The sequence below is a fragment of the Patella vulgata genome, chromosome 4 (assembly GCF_932274485.2).
Source record: "Patella vulgata chromosome 4, xgPatVulg1.2, whole genome shotgun sequence".
In the NCBI taxonomy this organism is placed as follows: Eukaryota; Metazoa; Mollusca; class Gastropoda; family Patellidae; genus Patella; species Patella vulgata.
The window spans coordinates 58,719,168-58,736,388 of record NC_065882.2 but is presented as its reverse complement, the minus strand read 5'-3'; the positions used below and the strand labels follow the sequence as shown (position 1 = coordinate 58,736,388).

Here is a 17,221-nt window from a genome sequence, read left to right as displayed (position 1 = left end):
CTCCTCGTGATAGGATTTCCCCTAAGATATTCTTACGGTCAAATCAATATATAGACTATTATGTACCGATATTTACAGTAGGCCTATTACCACCACGAGAGGATGCAAATTGACGATCTTTATTATTATTATTTAGTATATATAATTATATACCCGTCCACAATGCGAACATTCTCTCTTGTATTTGGGCTATCTACATACATGCATGTTTGAATGTATGGGATGGTATAATAAATCTATATTTATGTTAAAGAAAACGTTAATGAACTCCATACTTTTATATTTGTGATAAATGAAGCCAATCATCAATTTGTATGGTTTCCACTGATCGTACGTGTGTAGAACGACTAATCACTAAAAAAAACCAACGGCAACAAATCACGAACGATAGAAGTATCAATTTCAAGCCAATCAACTTAGATCCGTTGATCGTGTAACTACTCATCACTAAAACAACAGCTAATCACGATAACAAGTATGTTTATTAATGACAAAACTCTAATCAAGTACATGATATACTTTTTCCTGTACTGACCAGGAACCAACTCGCACCGCAGGAAGTAGATATAGTTTCGTTGTTAAGGCAAACATCAGTTTCGGACATGCGCAAGTGCCCAGGAGAAAACACACACCAGGAGTCAACTCAAACTATCACACCGGCCTACCCGTGACTCCGCCGGTCTGAGACCCTTGTCAGCTCATGTATTTCCCTTTAGGAGAATTATACAAATAAATCATTAATATTTTAATGAAATCGGGGAGGGTGGGGGGATGGTAAGCACGACGTGCGTTCTATATCATAAGGTCGGTCATTGAGTCAACTGGCGTGGTTTCGAATCCCCGGTTGTGTAGGCTAGACCGTACCTGACAAGACGAAGAAGTAGGGTCGCCTGTCCAACCTCGTGGGTTTTCTTCGGATCCTCCAGTCTCCTCCCACTGACCTAGTTTGTTTCGAGTGGACGTTAAACCCATTTCTCTCACTGAAATCGGGGAAGAAAATATACTGGATAGTCTAAGGGAGATAACTCTATTTTTTAAAATAGAGTTGTCCCCCTTAGACCGTCCGGTATATTTTATTATTCGGCCACAGATCACTAATGATTTCCCCATTGACTTTAATGTTAATTTTCGTCTCTTAGACCGACTCTAACTTTTTCCCAAATTTTCGTTGGATAGAACGCTTTCTACCACAGATGGAGCAACAGTGGCAACCTCTTGCACAAAAGCACGTATGAGGTTCACCATAGAAAACTTGAGATACACAAGCTGGAAGTAGAGATAAAAAAAAACCATGCAATTTTTGACCCTACATTTCAACCTAACCAACCAACCTCTCAACTCTTGTATCCTTCCGCCTCAAAATCATGAATATTCACCAAAACCTGGCAGAAATTATATTTTCAAACCCTTTTCTTCGATTCTACACCAGGGGGGGGGGGAGGGAAAAGGGAGAGAAAGACTAAAAATTATATTTGGTGAGCTGTGTCCATTCAATCGACGATTAAAGGTAAATAACTCCATTTGATTTAGACCTTCACCTTTAGGATGCATTCTTTTAATAAATTTAGACAGCCACGAATCCAAAGTGGTCGGAAGAAAATACACATCTATGTTTATGTTAGCCCTTTGAGAAGCGCTATTGATAGTACGGAGATAAATATTACAAAATTAAAATCAGTACTACTGGAAACCTGTCCTAATTTCCCTTGCAACCCTATGGAAACAAGTCAAAGTCCAATATAGGCTAATATTTATCACAATAAAACGACCCTGAACCGACGGCCTTCAACTTTCCAGTCTTCGAAAACATAAAATGTCAAATCGACTATGTCCCCGTTTCCTGCGATTAGGATACCACTTCGTATGTATTTTTTGAAAGAAAGGGATTATATCAAAGTACATAGTGTCTGGCTTTTATAAACTGACACCATCTAGTACAGTTCTATGCTGACACAACTTGGAATATTACCATAGTTAATTATTGTTAGATACTTTTACTTTAGTGTCTGTAGTCTCGATTAACACATCTGCCAATAGCTTTTCGATTTTTGTCAACTAACTAAGGATTAAACAACGACGTCTATACTAACGTTAGTATAGACGTCATTGGCATTGAAGACTTAGGGCCAATACGTACGTCATTTGTATTTTTCGAAAATATCAAATAATCTATGTTAAAATATACTGAAATTTATTATTGAACATTTAGTTAAAGTCTGTGGCTATCAACTGAGCAATTTTGAATTCCTTAGGCTACAAAATAGAAATGAAATGGGGTTTAACGTCCTACTAAAATATAATACTCATCTTGATCTCAATCCAAAAATGGTTCATTGTTTGGCGTCCACAGCAGACAATTGTTTTGACAATATAATTCAAGTGGCACCAATAATTATCACTGAAATCTTTGATGATCTTCTTTTTAAAGCGGAAATTTCAAATTTTTAAGTTATATTTTTAAAATTTATTAAAATAAAGCCTTAAAATAGATGGTATCCATAAACAGTCCTACCTTGTTAAAGAATAATCCTATTAATTCTATAATTCACTATTGCCAGCTGAGAAATTGGCAAAAATATCATTTTCAACTTCAAATTCCAACCATTAACACCACCTTTCGACGACATGGAGATCACTCTGGGCTACAGTTGGATACCAATAACTCAAAATGTTGAAAAGGTGACTTGGGCACTTGTGTTATGACCATAAGTGATCTGAGCGTGACATATATTATCAGCTTCCGTCTGCGCGCAAGCGAATTCTTGCAATAAAAATATACCATATCATGTCAGTTCCGAAATGACCTTTACCTGCTTTTAGGATCGCTTTCTCAGGGAATAATATAATTCAAACGTATCTATCTTAGTTTGTGGCGTTGAAATAATATGTAACTGCTACTTTTCAGACTACTAAATACAGAAGAACCTTTAACTGTAATGGTGAAGATGGATATCATCAAAAGGTACCGTTTCAACCTTTGTTATCTTTGAAAGATGGGGATCTTACCAAATCGAAACTATTTATTATGGTGGTGACGAAATTCATAACGCAGGGCATGTGCACACACATATTTATACAAGTGCGTTTTCCAATTTTTGGTTCCATACATTTCAAATCATGAGAGACCGTATTGCAAAAATAAAAGTTAGAACACAGTCCCTTAATCAAATACGAACATGGATATCGGTTATTTATTTGGAAATGACACTTTCTTTTAATACTGACAAGGACAGCTGTCTAGTCGTTTGGATGGGACGAAAAACCGAGGTCCCGTGTACACATTGGCGTGCACGTAAAAGATCCCTTGGCAGTTGGAATTCGATATAAGAGTAGGCGATAGTGCCGCTGCCCGGGCAAAATTTCCCCCATAGCACACTGTATGGTGTATGCCCGTTTTCATTAGCCCAGGTTAGGAGCAAAACAGTAGGACGTTAAACCCCATTTCATTTCATTTTCATTTAATTTGCTGATTACACTATTTAGCTCGAATACATTATTTTGCCAATAACGTTTTTTAGGACTTCGAATTCTGTCTTATGGTTTGGATTGTTCGTACTTGGTTTTATTTTATTTTTTACCTTTCAAGTTACATGGGTGAGAACATCAAATCAGTCTGGCATTATTTTGTTTCAAATTCACTTAATGTTGTAAATATTGTTTTCTTCCAGATTTGTGGTTGGTTTATGTGGATGTTCTGTTTCATTTGATTCTTCTTTACGAGCTAGATGTCGACTTAACACACCATATGAATGTAAGATACTAAATATACAACTTCTGATAAAATACTTTGTACCTTTAAAAAAGGGTTATATGTTGGTATGCCCAAATCTAAAGATTAGCTTGTCTTGAGAGTTTTCAGATTATCTTCGACAGTCATGACTCGGCGTAATTACGAAACTCATGACATATCGCCAGTATAAGATATCCTTTCTATTTTCTGCAAGTTAATCAAAAATAGATTTATTGATAATCACACATGAAAATTACGCGTTTACATTACCTAGAAAAGTCACCAAAGCTTCCAATAGTTGGGGGAAATTAACATTTTCAGTAGTCTCATACTTCTTCAAATTATTTCAGTTTTCTGCCAAAGAAGTTTGAATTATCTGCAAAAGTAAAACCAGCTTGAATGTAAAAGTCCAAAACGATGCAGGTAAATTATATTGAATATTTCACTTTTATTTGTACTTTGCTGAAAATTTCAGCCAAATTGATCCACCCTGATCCGAGATTTTAGCGATTGAATTTTCGGCCTAGCCTCGATCATCATTAAAAGTTGGTATTATAAAAACATAGTTTCGGTTAGCCATTTCATGATTAAATCATAATTGAAAGTTGAGCAGCAAATCTGATCGTAATCCAGTAAATATTGCTGGCTAGCGTTAACATCGAGAGTTGATTATGGCCGGGATAAGTTAAATAATGTCTAATCAATACTTTAGATAACATTTCAGGCCAAAAGAAAGATCCGCAATAGGCAGATTTAGCTCTTGCATATAATGTATGTTTAATTAACATAATAATTTATCAACTTCCCGATTGGACCAAAATCACTCGAAACTCGACAACATTTCATCTCAAATGACAACGATATAAATGGTAAATTACATTTTTACAATTGCATTCTTTAATTTTGTTTTTACAGCGAAACGCATTATCATATTGACGATTCAACAGGAAAATGGCCGTCTCAGTTTCACTCTGTAAGTAGTTGGTTATACATTGGTTCAAAAACTAACAGTGCTAAAATAATTTTATTATCGAAACGGAATTAACGGATTGCGATCTGCAAACCTGCAGCTTTCTAGACCAGATTAGTAATTAGACCGTTAACGTTTTTATGCCTGAAAAAGAGACGAAACTTGAAACACTCATATCATTACACTTATGAAATTATGAAAATTCATTAATTTAATTTGAAACATTACAGATTCACGTTGAAAGAAGTTTGGCCAGCAAAGGAATAACCAGGAATTCTGCACAGATCAAGTTAGTATTCTTCTGTAACTATACTTAGTCTCAGGACTTTTCATGGCTATTCTGATGATAGACTGTCATTAGCACAACTAACAGCAATGCAAAAGGGCCAAAATTCGGGAAAATCATACTTTGACAGACACAAACGAAAGATTTGTCAGACTATAAATCTGATCTGAATTCAAAGATCAATCTTTTGATTTTGGTGGTGCATGAAATCGCATTGTACCCAACTTTATACCTTGAATGACGTGTAATATGTGTTCCTATCTGGTCATTTATTATATTTTCTATAAGGTTGTACCTTTTGAAATAGGATCATACAGGGTATTTTTGATAGCGGGCTTCCCAGTAGTCCTGTAAGTGAAAACTGTATTTTCATACGCCCACATTTTCATGTCGTCGCCCCTTTCAGTCCGTCGCGCCTTTCAGTCCGTCTGTCCGTCCACAGTGTGTTTGTGGACACTCTACAGGTCACAATTCTTATCCGATTTTAGCGAAACTTGAAATAAAGGTTTATCTCCAAAGGATCTCGGTTGCTTTCGATATTGGCATGTATCGGATCGAAACTTCATAGATTATGACCCCTGATTCTACGAAAAATGACGTTTTTAGCTTGTGGACACCGTAGAGGTCACAATTTTAATCTGATTTTGATGAAACTTGAAATGCATGTTTATAACCCAAAGATCTTGGTTCCTTTCGATATTTGCGCATATTGGATCGTCACTTCCTGAATTATGGCCCCTGATTGTACAAAAATCGCGTTTCTAGCTTGTGGTCCCTCTAGAGGTCACAATTATAATCCGGTTTAAAAAAAAAACGTTTGAATATATCACCGTTACACCGTAATGATGGTTGAGTTCATTGTACAAAATTCAGAGGTCACAATTTTTATCCGATTTAAAAAAAAACGTGTGAATATATCACTGTTACACACAAAGATCTTGGTTCCTTTTGATAATCGCGCATATCCGAACGTAACTTCCTGGAGTATGTCCCCTGATTGTTCGAAAAATCGCATTTTTAGCTTGCGGATTCTCTAGAGGTCACAGTTCTTTTTCCGATTTTAAAAACCGTTTAAATATATCACCATTCCACCATAATGAAGGTTGAATCCGAATTTCGGGAAAATTGAAATGAAACAGCACAACAAAATGGCCGCTCTTTGATGAAACTTGAAATGTATGTTCATAACTCAAAGATCTCGGTTCCTTTCGATATTCGCGCATATCTTCCTGGATATGTCTCCTGATTGTACAAAAAATCACATCTCTTGCAAAATGTGGGCGTATCTTGCATGGCAACCGCTTGTTAATGAATATAAATAATTTAGTTACTACTATTATGAGATTATATACTCATCACAATGTCACATAATCCTTTTTTTATAGGGACACAATGGTAAAAGTAGACATTGATACACGTAAATTTCATCAGAAAGAATATACTGAAATCTACGATATTAACGTAAGTCGAATCACTATTACATAGACATTTCTTATATTCAACATTGGCATATTCAAGGCTCAATATTCCAGATATACATGTACATGAACATTGATGTATTCAAGGCACAATTCCAGAATATAAAGCAAAGACCTTCAGACAAAACACAATTAAAAAAAATCAACCTTATCAAAAAGCATATTTGTTCAATAACGTAAATTATGACGATTTAAAGTTGACATTAATGTGTACTGATTTCACGGACCATCTTTGATTTACCCATCTTTTCCCCGGACAAAGCCAAATTGTCAAGAACATCTCTCTGTCCTTCTTACTTAACCTTTTACCACATTGACTCTTTTAACTACATGTACTTTTGTGTGGTATTTGCTGAGTAGCATGTTGATCCACGCACGGGTAAAATCTGACCATGGACCTTATAATACGCCCATGATCTGACAATTGACAGCTATAAATGACAATTACTGTAATTCATTTCACTTCTTGAAGTTGTATTTTTTTTCAGTGGTTAGATTTATTATGGAAAGTTGGAGGTTTATCAGCTATTTTAATTGGAATGTCGGTAATTACAGTACTAGAGATAATCTGGTTAATAGGAAGATGTTTCGTTTCATGTTGTACAGCAATAAGGTAATTTATATATAGAAGATGAAAACTTTTGGTACCGATTGATGGCTTGTGCATTGGTAATGTGCTTTTTTAAATCACGGCATAATGGTGGCTGAATGGTCAAATGGGGCACTTTACATGGTAAGGTCTGTCATTGAATCAAGTGACGTAGTTTCGATCTCACATTTGTACGTTACAAAAAGTAGAATCGATTGCCTAACCTCGTGAGTTTTCTTCGGGTCCTCCGGACCCCCTCCCCCGCCTGTCTTAGAACTCTACGCACAAGCGAATTATTGAAATAATTGTGTCCCGAGTATTGGGTGAACCTTAAACTTCGTATACTAAGAAAGAGAAACTTTTTTTTCTGATGTTATCCTGCACAGTTTGACACTATTTTGTTAGTTAAAGTAGCAAAGTCTCTAACTCAATATCATCCAAAATCTTCAACATTGAAAACACGATTTATTTGTCAAATTAAATCAAAATTCATGTTGTGATCTTACCGGAAAAAGATGGGCTTTTGATATCCAATATTTAAGACAAAATAAACATTTTACCATTGGTACACGATAATGCGCTTCAGCCCCAGTGGTATCAAGAGACTCGAGGGAAGAGGCTAGACACATTGCACCAAATCAAACGGCGTATGTAGACTGGAATAACCAGACGCTAGAAATTTGCACTCGCTTGAGACTGCTGGCTTATTTCGCCGAACATAACTGATTTGAAATTGGAGTAAAAACGGAAACCATTGAATGTAAATTAGTTTATATACATTCATATTACAGTATTATATGGGTTGCTACCCACTTTTCACTTTGTAAATTTCTAGGTCCCAAATGTTAGCGATTTAGCTCCTTTAAGTGCCATCATGTAGCAATATTTGGGTTCATTTTGTACACGAAAAGCTGGGGGGGGGGGGGGCTGAATGGTTAGCACGTGCGCACTGTATCATATTAAGGTCTGTCATTGAGTCAACTGGTGTGGTTTCGAATCCCCGGTTGTACGTAACAAGGAGTAGGGTCGCCTGTCCAACCTCGTGGGTTCTGTCCGGGTCCCCCCACTGCTAGAGACCCCTACGCGCAAGCGAATTATTGAAATAAAATTGAACCATGTGTTAGTCCCGAAATGTCCTGGTTTGTGTCTAGTGGACGTTAACCCCCCCCCCTCTCTCTTTCCCTCTCTCTCTCTCACACACACTCTGATCTCTCTCTCTCCCCTCCCCCTCTCTCTATCTCTCTCTCTCTCTCTCTCTCTCTCTCTCACAAAAAGCGTTCTTCCGTCGTTTTCAAACGATTATCCCCAAATAGATGAAGATTTATCGAATAGGCTTATACATATATGCCTTTTCATTTGGTACGTTTATATAGCATAAATATATATTAATAATGTGTTAATGGATTTTCGTACTTCTTAAATACCCATGGACGTCTACATTTGATATACGTGAATGTTTCAGTAAACACTAAAAATCGTACAAAATAAATAATAATTTCTTGAAATATTTTAATATAGATTTGTATTTTTTCAGTAAAAACGATCCACACCATCTTAAAATACAGATAGAAGCAGAGACTCGGTCAACCTGGACAAACAATCATCAACTTACACGTGAGACTAATAGACAAGAACCACCAGCCCTACCCCGACGACCGTCTCATCATCGGATGCCAAATATGCTGCGACCAATTATAGAAGAGGTTCCGCCAGTGACAAATCCGAATGTTTTAATAACCAACGATGATTACGATGACATTGATCACATTTATGCACAGGTCTGGGATCCGGCGTCTACAGCGCGATCTAATATTCTCCCGGACAACAACGTAAATGCCGTAACAAACCAACTCTCAAGAAAACGCAGTAATTACAATATCAAAGTTACAAATAAACCTGTTGCTGAGTGTAAGAGGAACTACTTTTTAAGAGTGGAAGGATCTGCTCCTCTAAATCATAATCGTGGTTCCATGGCACCTCACCTTCTACAGACATATTCCTCCCAGCAGACAAGATTGGTGACAGGGTCTAGACCAGGCATTTTCTACATGTAGAAATTATAACATTAATTTATAACCTAATTCCCGCCTTTTTGGGGGTTCTGCATTTATGAATTGATTGAATAGGTTCAAAAGAGATTTGTACACAAAATGAAACGAGACTGAACTTAAAAGTTTATGTCAATTTCCAAATCTTCCCAGCAGACAAGACTGGTGACAGGGTCTAGACCATACGTTTCCACATGTACAAATTATGACATAATTTATCTCTGCGAACATTTGCATATCACCCATTTACCGCCTTGGTTCTGCGAGATTAACTTTTAAAAAAGTTAATGTGAATTTGTCAAAGCATAATTATTGGGGATTAGAATTAACAGGGGTTTGGCTGTTTTAAATCTCTCAACTCAAGATATTCGTGTTTCAAAACCCTGATCTGTATAAATAATATTATATTATGAATATATATATTGTATTGTATTAGTGCTATTAATAGTATATTATGTAAATCGTTTCGGTTTCAAAATTATGCATCGCCGTCTTAATGAATTAATGAGGTAAACAAATAATGCCAGAATAGATCCCAAAGTCGGTCGCAAAATCAGTGCAGTCGGTCGTAAGATATGAGCAGTCGGTATCAAAATAAATGCTCACTGCACACGTCACTCTACTCACGCAAAGCTTTAGTATAAAATAACCTTGTCGACTTATCATGTTTGAAAAAAATGTTTTTCACCCCATCGCAAAAAAATAGTCGGTCTCAAAAAAAAAGTGCTCACGGCAGTCGGTCTCAGACTAAATGAATTAATGGGTTGTTTTCTGACCATCAGAATTCTGCAAAATCTCTCCCCAAAGTCCAGGGCATTTCAGAGACCAAGTAAGCGTCCCATTGAGGTAAAGTGCCCAGTCCTCAAAAATTAAAAGCTCAGTTACATATATCGGCGCTCAATTCCATTATGCCATCATTCTTCAACTCCTTCTCTGACTTTTACTATCTCATCACTATCATATTCACGGTTACAGTGAATCGCCCAGTTAGTAGTACCACTAGTGAGTGAGTCGTGGGTCGAAAGACTGTAGAATTGTTAGTTCTACTCTCACAAAACAGCCGACATTGACAGATAGGCCTCAAGGTTCTGTCCCATTTCTTATCCTCTCGTTAACGAGAATTTGGATCCATTTGCCATGACATTGACTAAAATTGTCAGGCCCAGTCCCAAAAATTAAAAGCTCGGTTACACATCTCAAATTTTTTCGCGCCTGCGGCGCTCGATTCCATTATAACATCATTCTTCCACTCCTCTGTTGTCTTATACTGTCTCAGCACTATCATATTCATTCACGGTTATACTGAACTGCCTAGTTATGTTAGTAGTACCACAGGCACTGGTGTGTGGGTCGTGGGGCGTCAGACTATACAAAAGTTCTGTCAACTCTTGCAAAACAGGCGGAATTGACAGAGGCAGATCTCGAGATTTTGTCTAATTGACTCACATTTCTGGCCCCCTCGTCCACAAGAATTTCTCCCAGCAATGACCTCAAATGCCAAGACATTGACTCAATTTTTCAAAATTTTCTCAGGTTGCTCAGTGTTATAGGCACAATCATATATGACATAAACTTTATGTCAACTTAAATAAAACTGCTTTCCAGCGAGACAACGATCGGCAAACAACTATAATTATACAATACAATCTATGTTCTACCGGGGCGCTTAATGTTATAGCCAGTATTTTGTTGACATTCATTGTGGGGTGGGATTGTGGCTGAGATGGCGCCCTAGATTCACTTCACATGGCCCCTACAAAACTCGCACCTGTGCTGCTCGGTTCCTGACTGCGTCACTCGTACTAGGGGTATGGGCATCAGTCGGTCGCATTTTCGCTAAACACCCCCCCCCCCCCCAAACAAAATCGTTATGTACGCCCCTGCCTACGATTTATCCAATAGTACTCTGCAGTACTACCCAATACCACCTAATACTACCAAATAACACCACCTACTTCCTCATTATTGTTAAAAACTGACAGAATACTACTATAAGTGGCGACCTTAAAATCATCTCGTAACGAGTTCATTATATCGTAATCACGAGTAGATTATATCGTAATTAAGAGTAGATTATATCGTTATTACAAGTATTTATAACTATGTTGTATTTATGAGGTAACATGTCGTAATTACAACATAATGATCTTCCGTACTCTCATTTCTTTTGTAGGATACACTTGGGACAGGAGCAAAGCCGAGTGAACTGACAAAGCTGATAAACAAAGTGCATCGTGATGGTATTCTATACACAGCTCCCACTATAAGGCTACTAAATATTCGGTCAGTATCTGTTAAAGGAGCTAAATCTATATTCTTTGGAACATAAAATGGACGAAAATGGGTATTAATGTAATATGAATGTACATAAACTGTTTTTGTCATTTCTAATAGTCTAATTGAATGGCAGTCGGTCGCGCCTGGTTAGTCTATTCTACATCAGAAGTATGGTTTGGCATTTCAATTAAGCTCTGATGTTTAACCTCGTTCAGCAAGACGCCTCATCACAAATCGGGCTCAAGAGCATAGATTACCGGCGTGTACTGGTTTTAAAATTATTCACTGGTGTCTTAAATATTTTGTATCAGGAGCCCATATTTTCACGTTAAGATAACAACATCACTATTGATTGTAATGTCAAAGACTCTCGATAAAATTAAGTTCGAACTTTATACGCTCTTTTATACAGTTTTTGTCGTCATTTATTGATATAGAGGGACTTTAATTGTGTCGTTCTGTGTCAAGTGCATAATTAAGAATAACACAGACGGAGAAAATGACTGTTTTGGAGAATAGCTTCCTTGTTGAAGATATATTGTAATTTAAAATGTACGCTTGAAAATGTATGTTGTACAAAGTGGGTGTCATTTTCATTAATACTAATAATGTATTCTTGATAAAGCGACCCACATTAAAGCGCTGTACAAACATAATTTAACTAGGTTATAATTAACTTCATGCCATTCCATTGAAACACCTCTTCGTTCGCGAAATAATAATTTATCGCCAAGGAACCATTTTATAATAGGCCTGAACTGGACTAATGAAGACGGGCATACACCATACAGTGTGCTATGAGGGAAATTTTGCCCGGACAGCGGCACTACGGCCTACACTTATATCGAATTCCAAGCGTCAAGGGATCTCTTACGTGCACGCCAATGTGTACACGGGACCCCGGTTATTCGTCCCATCCGAACGACTAGACAGCTGTCCTCCTTCCTGCATCACTGACAAGTGTGAACCACGCCGGAAAATCTGGATGAACTTTCTCGGCCTATGCAGGTATCGAACAGGCTAGCGAGCTAGCGTCTTACCCAGAGAAAATATCGAAAACTAAATTGTTTATCACGGTTAAACAAAAAATGTAAACAAAAGCAACATATAAACATACAAAACCAAAACGACAAGACAGGGTACGATTATTTTAAAATATGATTACCCAAAAATTTTCAATTAGAACCTATACTGCACTTTGCGATTAGAACAGCAAGAAAAAAGGGAGGGGGGGATCTATAACCCTTAAAGATACATTATGGGAGATTAGATAAAGAGCTGATAGTTCTCACTATAATAGTTAAAAACTAGATAATGTAAAGGGGGTTTGCTGAAAATTTCAGCAGGCCTTGCAGGTCTTTCCTTAGGCCTGAAATATTATCTAAATTATTAATTAGAGATTAAGTAATTATCTAGACCATAATCAACTCTCTATGTCATCGCTAGCCTGCGATATATATTGGATTATATGCAATGGATAATCGAGACTATGTTTTTTATCGTAAAGACTTTAGTAATGATAATCGACGCTAGACCGAAAATTCAATTTGACTGAAATTTTCAGCAAATTCCCTTTACATTATCTAGTTTTAAACTATCATAGTGAGAACTGCCAGCTCTTTATCTAATCTCCCATAATGTATCTTTAAGAGACTTTGCTTAGATTTCAATCGACAGACGATTACTTAATATATATAATATATATATCTCGTAATCAGAAATTCTTCAAAATAAATAACAAGATGTCTAAATAAAACATAAATGTAACATATTTCTCGGAAATCTAAAATTGTTGAACGGTCTCTTTATAGCACAATAATATACCTAAAAGCACAATTTCCTGTTCGTACTTGCTCTGGTGTTTTAATGCAACTACATTTATTGTTTTCTTTTAATTTTAGAATACTTTATGTATTGTGCAATTATAGTTTTTGCTATTAGTGACACTAATACACTGCATCTGAAGAAGAACCGCGTTTCGGTGAATGCAACTACCAATATGTTAGGAACCAACAAACACAGTGCATAGTTTAAGTCATTTTCTTTAGCTTTTATAATGATAGCTGTGACACCTCCTTTATTCCTTTCCAAGATTTACATATACAGGGACTTGTTTCAATGTCTTATAATAAGGATCAGCTACATCACCATGGTCATTTGAAGCTTGTTCTAATGTATCGTAAGTGTTTTCTTCCGTTACAACTGGACTGACGTAGGTATCTGGACGATTATTATATCTATAACCAGGTGCTTCTCTAGCTGGTTGAGGTGGAGGCTTTCTAAAAAGAAATATTCAAGAATTCATGACCAAACTGTCAATCACTAATTAATGGATAGAAAGTAGTACTTTGGTGCATTGATCAAATAAAAAGCTGCAGTAACATTAAACTTTAAAGGAACACAATTTAAGGGAGTTAAATGATTTACATATTGAAAAGATCTGTAAAACACCGCCATATATTTATTATACGCACTACATTTTAATACATAAGATTATTTTTTATTTGAAAAAAAAACACATAAAAGCACCTAAAACACAAGTAATAATTATAGTCAAATGGGAACATACAATACCTTTTGATGTAATAACAGAAGCCGATAATACCAATCAGCCCTGTGACTACTATCCCAAACAAAGCTCCTATAATACCACCAACCACAGGGCTTATACCTTCAGATGCACTCTTTTCAGGTTTATCTTAAAATTCAAATGTATATAGAATAAAGTACAAATCTAAATGATACAGTTGCATCTAGTTACAGTTGTAAGGTTTACTACGTCATTTGGCGCTAAATTTGGGATGAACTATTAATTTTATAGCAATCAATTATCAATTGACATAAATTTACGTTAGCAGTATCAGAGTTATAAATGAAATGAGATTTAACATTCCACTTCTCTGCAGCGACTGGGCATAAGCCATAAGTGTGATATGGGGGACATTTGACGAATTCGAATTCCAACTGCCACGCTCTTTCGTCCCACCCGAACCACTATGCACTATGCCTTGCCAGACTCCCCCCCCCCTTGCTGAAAAGGGAGAACCAGGCAGGAAAATTCAGATGAACTTTCTCGGCCATCACCATGATCCAACACGGGGCCTCCAGGTTCGCGAGCCAACGTCCTAGTCACTGAGCGACCCGACACGGACTCGAGTATATATTTTACTGCAATATACTAGTACCTTGGGAACAGTCGCTTCCTGTCTTTCCGGTTTGACATCCATCCGAACAACTTCCTGTCATCTGGTCACATACACTAATAAAAGAATCATCCGGTGTATTACAGTTAAAACTACAAATTTCATTACACGATGTTCCCCATCTTCCATCTTTACATTCAGTACAAGAGTTATTATCATCTTGTTTACAATGAATACAATTATCATTACAGTACTTATCACAATATTCTCCACTTTTACCTTTAATACATCCATTAATACAGGTACCATTATATCTATCACATCCACTATTACATGTAATATTACAATTCATATCACATCTATCACCATATCTTCCCATAATACAACTGGTACATCTACCATTTCTATTACATGTTATATTGCCTGTGATTGGTTGACATCCACTACCACATGTTGAATTACAATATGGACCTACTGTATTAGGTCTACAATCAGTACAAGTGCCGTTAGATTTATCACACCCTCTAATACAATTACTTACGCATTTAGATGCACAGTTTGTACCATACCAACCGGTTGTACAAACAGAGCAAGACCCATCTAATTTAATGCATGTGTTATATAAGCAACCCTCATTACACTGACTTTTACAGTTTTGACCGTACCAACCTGGATAGCATGCTCTACATTGTCCTGTAGTCTTGTTACAGTTGCCTACACAGTTAGTTATATCACATGATGAATTGCATCTTGCATCAAACCAACCAGACGTACAGACAGGACAAGTTCCATCTGATTTAGAACAGGTATGATCTACACATCCATTACTACAGTTCTGTTGACAGTCATCACCATATTTACCTTGTTGACAATTCTCACATATATCTCCAGTAAAACCTGATTTACATGTACAGGTACCATTATCTTTATTACAGTTATTGTTTGTACAACCATTACTACATCTATGTTGACAGTTTGTACCATAAAAACCTGGTTTACATTCAAAACACTCTCCTGTATTTATGTTACAGTTACCTATACAGTTATCAACTGCACATGTCTGTTGACAGTTTGTACCATAGAAACCTGGTTTACATTCAGAACACTCTCCTGTATTTATGTTACAGTTATCTATACAGTTATCAGCTGCACATGTCTGTTGACATGTTGTACCATAGAAACCTGGTTTACATTCAAAACACTCTCCTGTATTTATGTTACAGTTACCTATACAGTTATCAACTGCACATATCTGTTGACAGTTTGTACCATAGAAACCTGGTTTACATTCAGAACACTCTCCTGTATTTATGTTACAGTTACCTATACAGTTAGTTACTGTACATGTCTGTTGACATATTGTACCATAGAAACCTGATGTACATGTACAGGTACCATTATCTTTATTACAGTTATTGTTTGTACAACCATTACTACAGCTCTGTTGACATGCTGTACCATAATAACCCTGTATACATGTATTACAATTACCAGTGGTTGAATTACACAATCTATCTTTACAGTTAATATTACATCGATTCTCACAGTCTTCACCATAATTACCATCTGGACAACCACCTGTAAATGAAAATTGTTAGCTATTTGATATCAATTCCAGTTTAAACAAGTTTACACTGCAAGTCAACTTCCAAACTTCACAAACCACTCTTGTTGAAACACAGGAGAATAACATGTTTATGTACAGTCCTCATTTGAGAAATGGTATCAGGTGTTCTTGAAGAACAATTATACCCTAATAATTATTGGGTGAAAGACCATCTAGAGGGGAGTTTTGGGCTACTGCCTGTGCGCCATTTGTAAGCAATATGAACCGCTTGCAATATTGTGGAGGTTGAATCTGTAATAGGAGAATCAGTCCGAAATGGTGCAATTCCATTCAGCATTTACAAAGATAAGTGGAATTTAAATTTCAACAATCTATGCTGCACGAGCGTAACTATACGCCGCCATTTTTATCGGTAGCGGAGATTGCCCTATAGTTTATATCCGATTGAATGCAAGCCGGGAGATTACCTAGCATTGGTATTTTGATTTTGTTTTCTGAATTAAATGTTAAATAGTCAATCCGAGTACATATTTAGCGTGTGTTAAGCAATGAGAAATTTGATATTTTAGCGAAAATACAAATGGCGAATCGGGACATTAAATTATTACATTGTGGGCTCTAGATGTAATAAAAACTCTTAAAGTGCATTGTGTTGTGCCGAAGTGCTTATCAATTCCGACATTTTGTTATCACGTTTAAATAATAAAATCAGTTTAATTTACCCTTAAATACTTGTACTTCACACAGTGTAAGAGCTTGATTTGGTTTATTTTGAATAAAAACAAATCTACCAGATAAAGATGTTGATGATGTTTGGTTACATTGTGTTATGTTATACACTGGATGGTTTTGTGTTGAAGTATCTGTATAACATGGTGTAGCTAATGTAAATCCTGTTTGATTGCACGGACCTGTATTACTCAACTTCATTGTAAATCCTCGAAGTCTATCTTGTGCTGAAATATATAATACGCTAAATATATAGTTTCCCTTGGTTCGTTAAATTTATTTAGCACAATTTGTTCGTCATGTCGTGTGATAATATATATTTTTTACAAAATTCATTTCGAGAGCAATTTGTTCAGGCTAATAAGTGATAAACTACAGTAAAGTTTAATACCCGGACACAATTA

The 17,221-nt window shown here is 36.4% G+C and overlaps 1 protein-coding gene and 1 long non-coding RNA gene across 2 annotated transcripts; one reads left to right on the top strand and one right to left on the bottom strand.

The window, feature by feature from the left end:
- The first annotated feature begins 3,666 nt into the window (after positions 1-3,666).
- Positions 3,667-11,721, top strand: LOC126817493 (uncharacterized). The gene is made up of 8 exons (XR_007679030.2): positions 3,667-3,751; positions 4,081-4,153; positions 4,646-4,703; positions 4,931-4,989; positions 6,372-6,447; positions 6,953-7,077; positions 8,588-8,961; positions 11,275-11,721. It is a non-coding gene; the product is annotated as an uncharacterized LOC126817493 (long non-coding RNA).
- A 2,157-nt stretch (positions 11,722-13,878) lies between these two features.
- LOC126817961 (multiple epidermal growth factor-like domains protein 10) lies at positions 13,879-16,078 on the bottom strand. The gene is made up of 3 exons (XM_056100246.1): positions 16,055-16,078; positions 15,173-15,869; positions 13,879-13,907 (listed from the first exon to the last, which is right to left on the bottom strand). Exons 1-3 carry the CDS (start codon positions 16,076-16,078, stop codon positions 13,879-13,881), a joined length of 750 nt encoding a protein of 249 aa, XP_055956221.1.
- Positions 16,079-17,221: the final 1,143 nt, after the last annotated feature.

Excerpts from the sequence above, each read along its gene's own strand:
- LOC126817961 (XM_056100246.1), bottom strand. The coding sequence starts at position 16,078 with ATGGTGAAGACTGTGAGAATCGAT. Across the intron at positions 15,870-16,054 it reads TGAAGACTGTGAGAATCGAT|ACATGTACAGTAACTAACTG; the intron begins GTAATATTAACT and ends ATATGTCAACAG. Across the intron at positions 13,908-15,172 it reads AGGTTGGTACGGTCAAAACT|GTGCTTTTATGTGTTTTTTT; the intron begins GTAAAAGTCAGT and ends CTTGTGTTTTAG.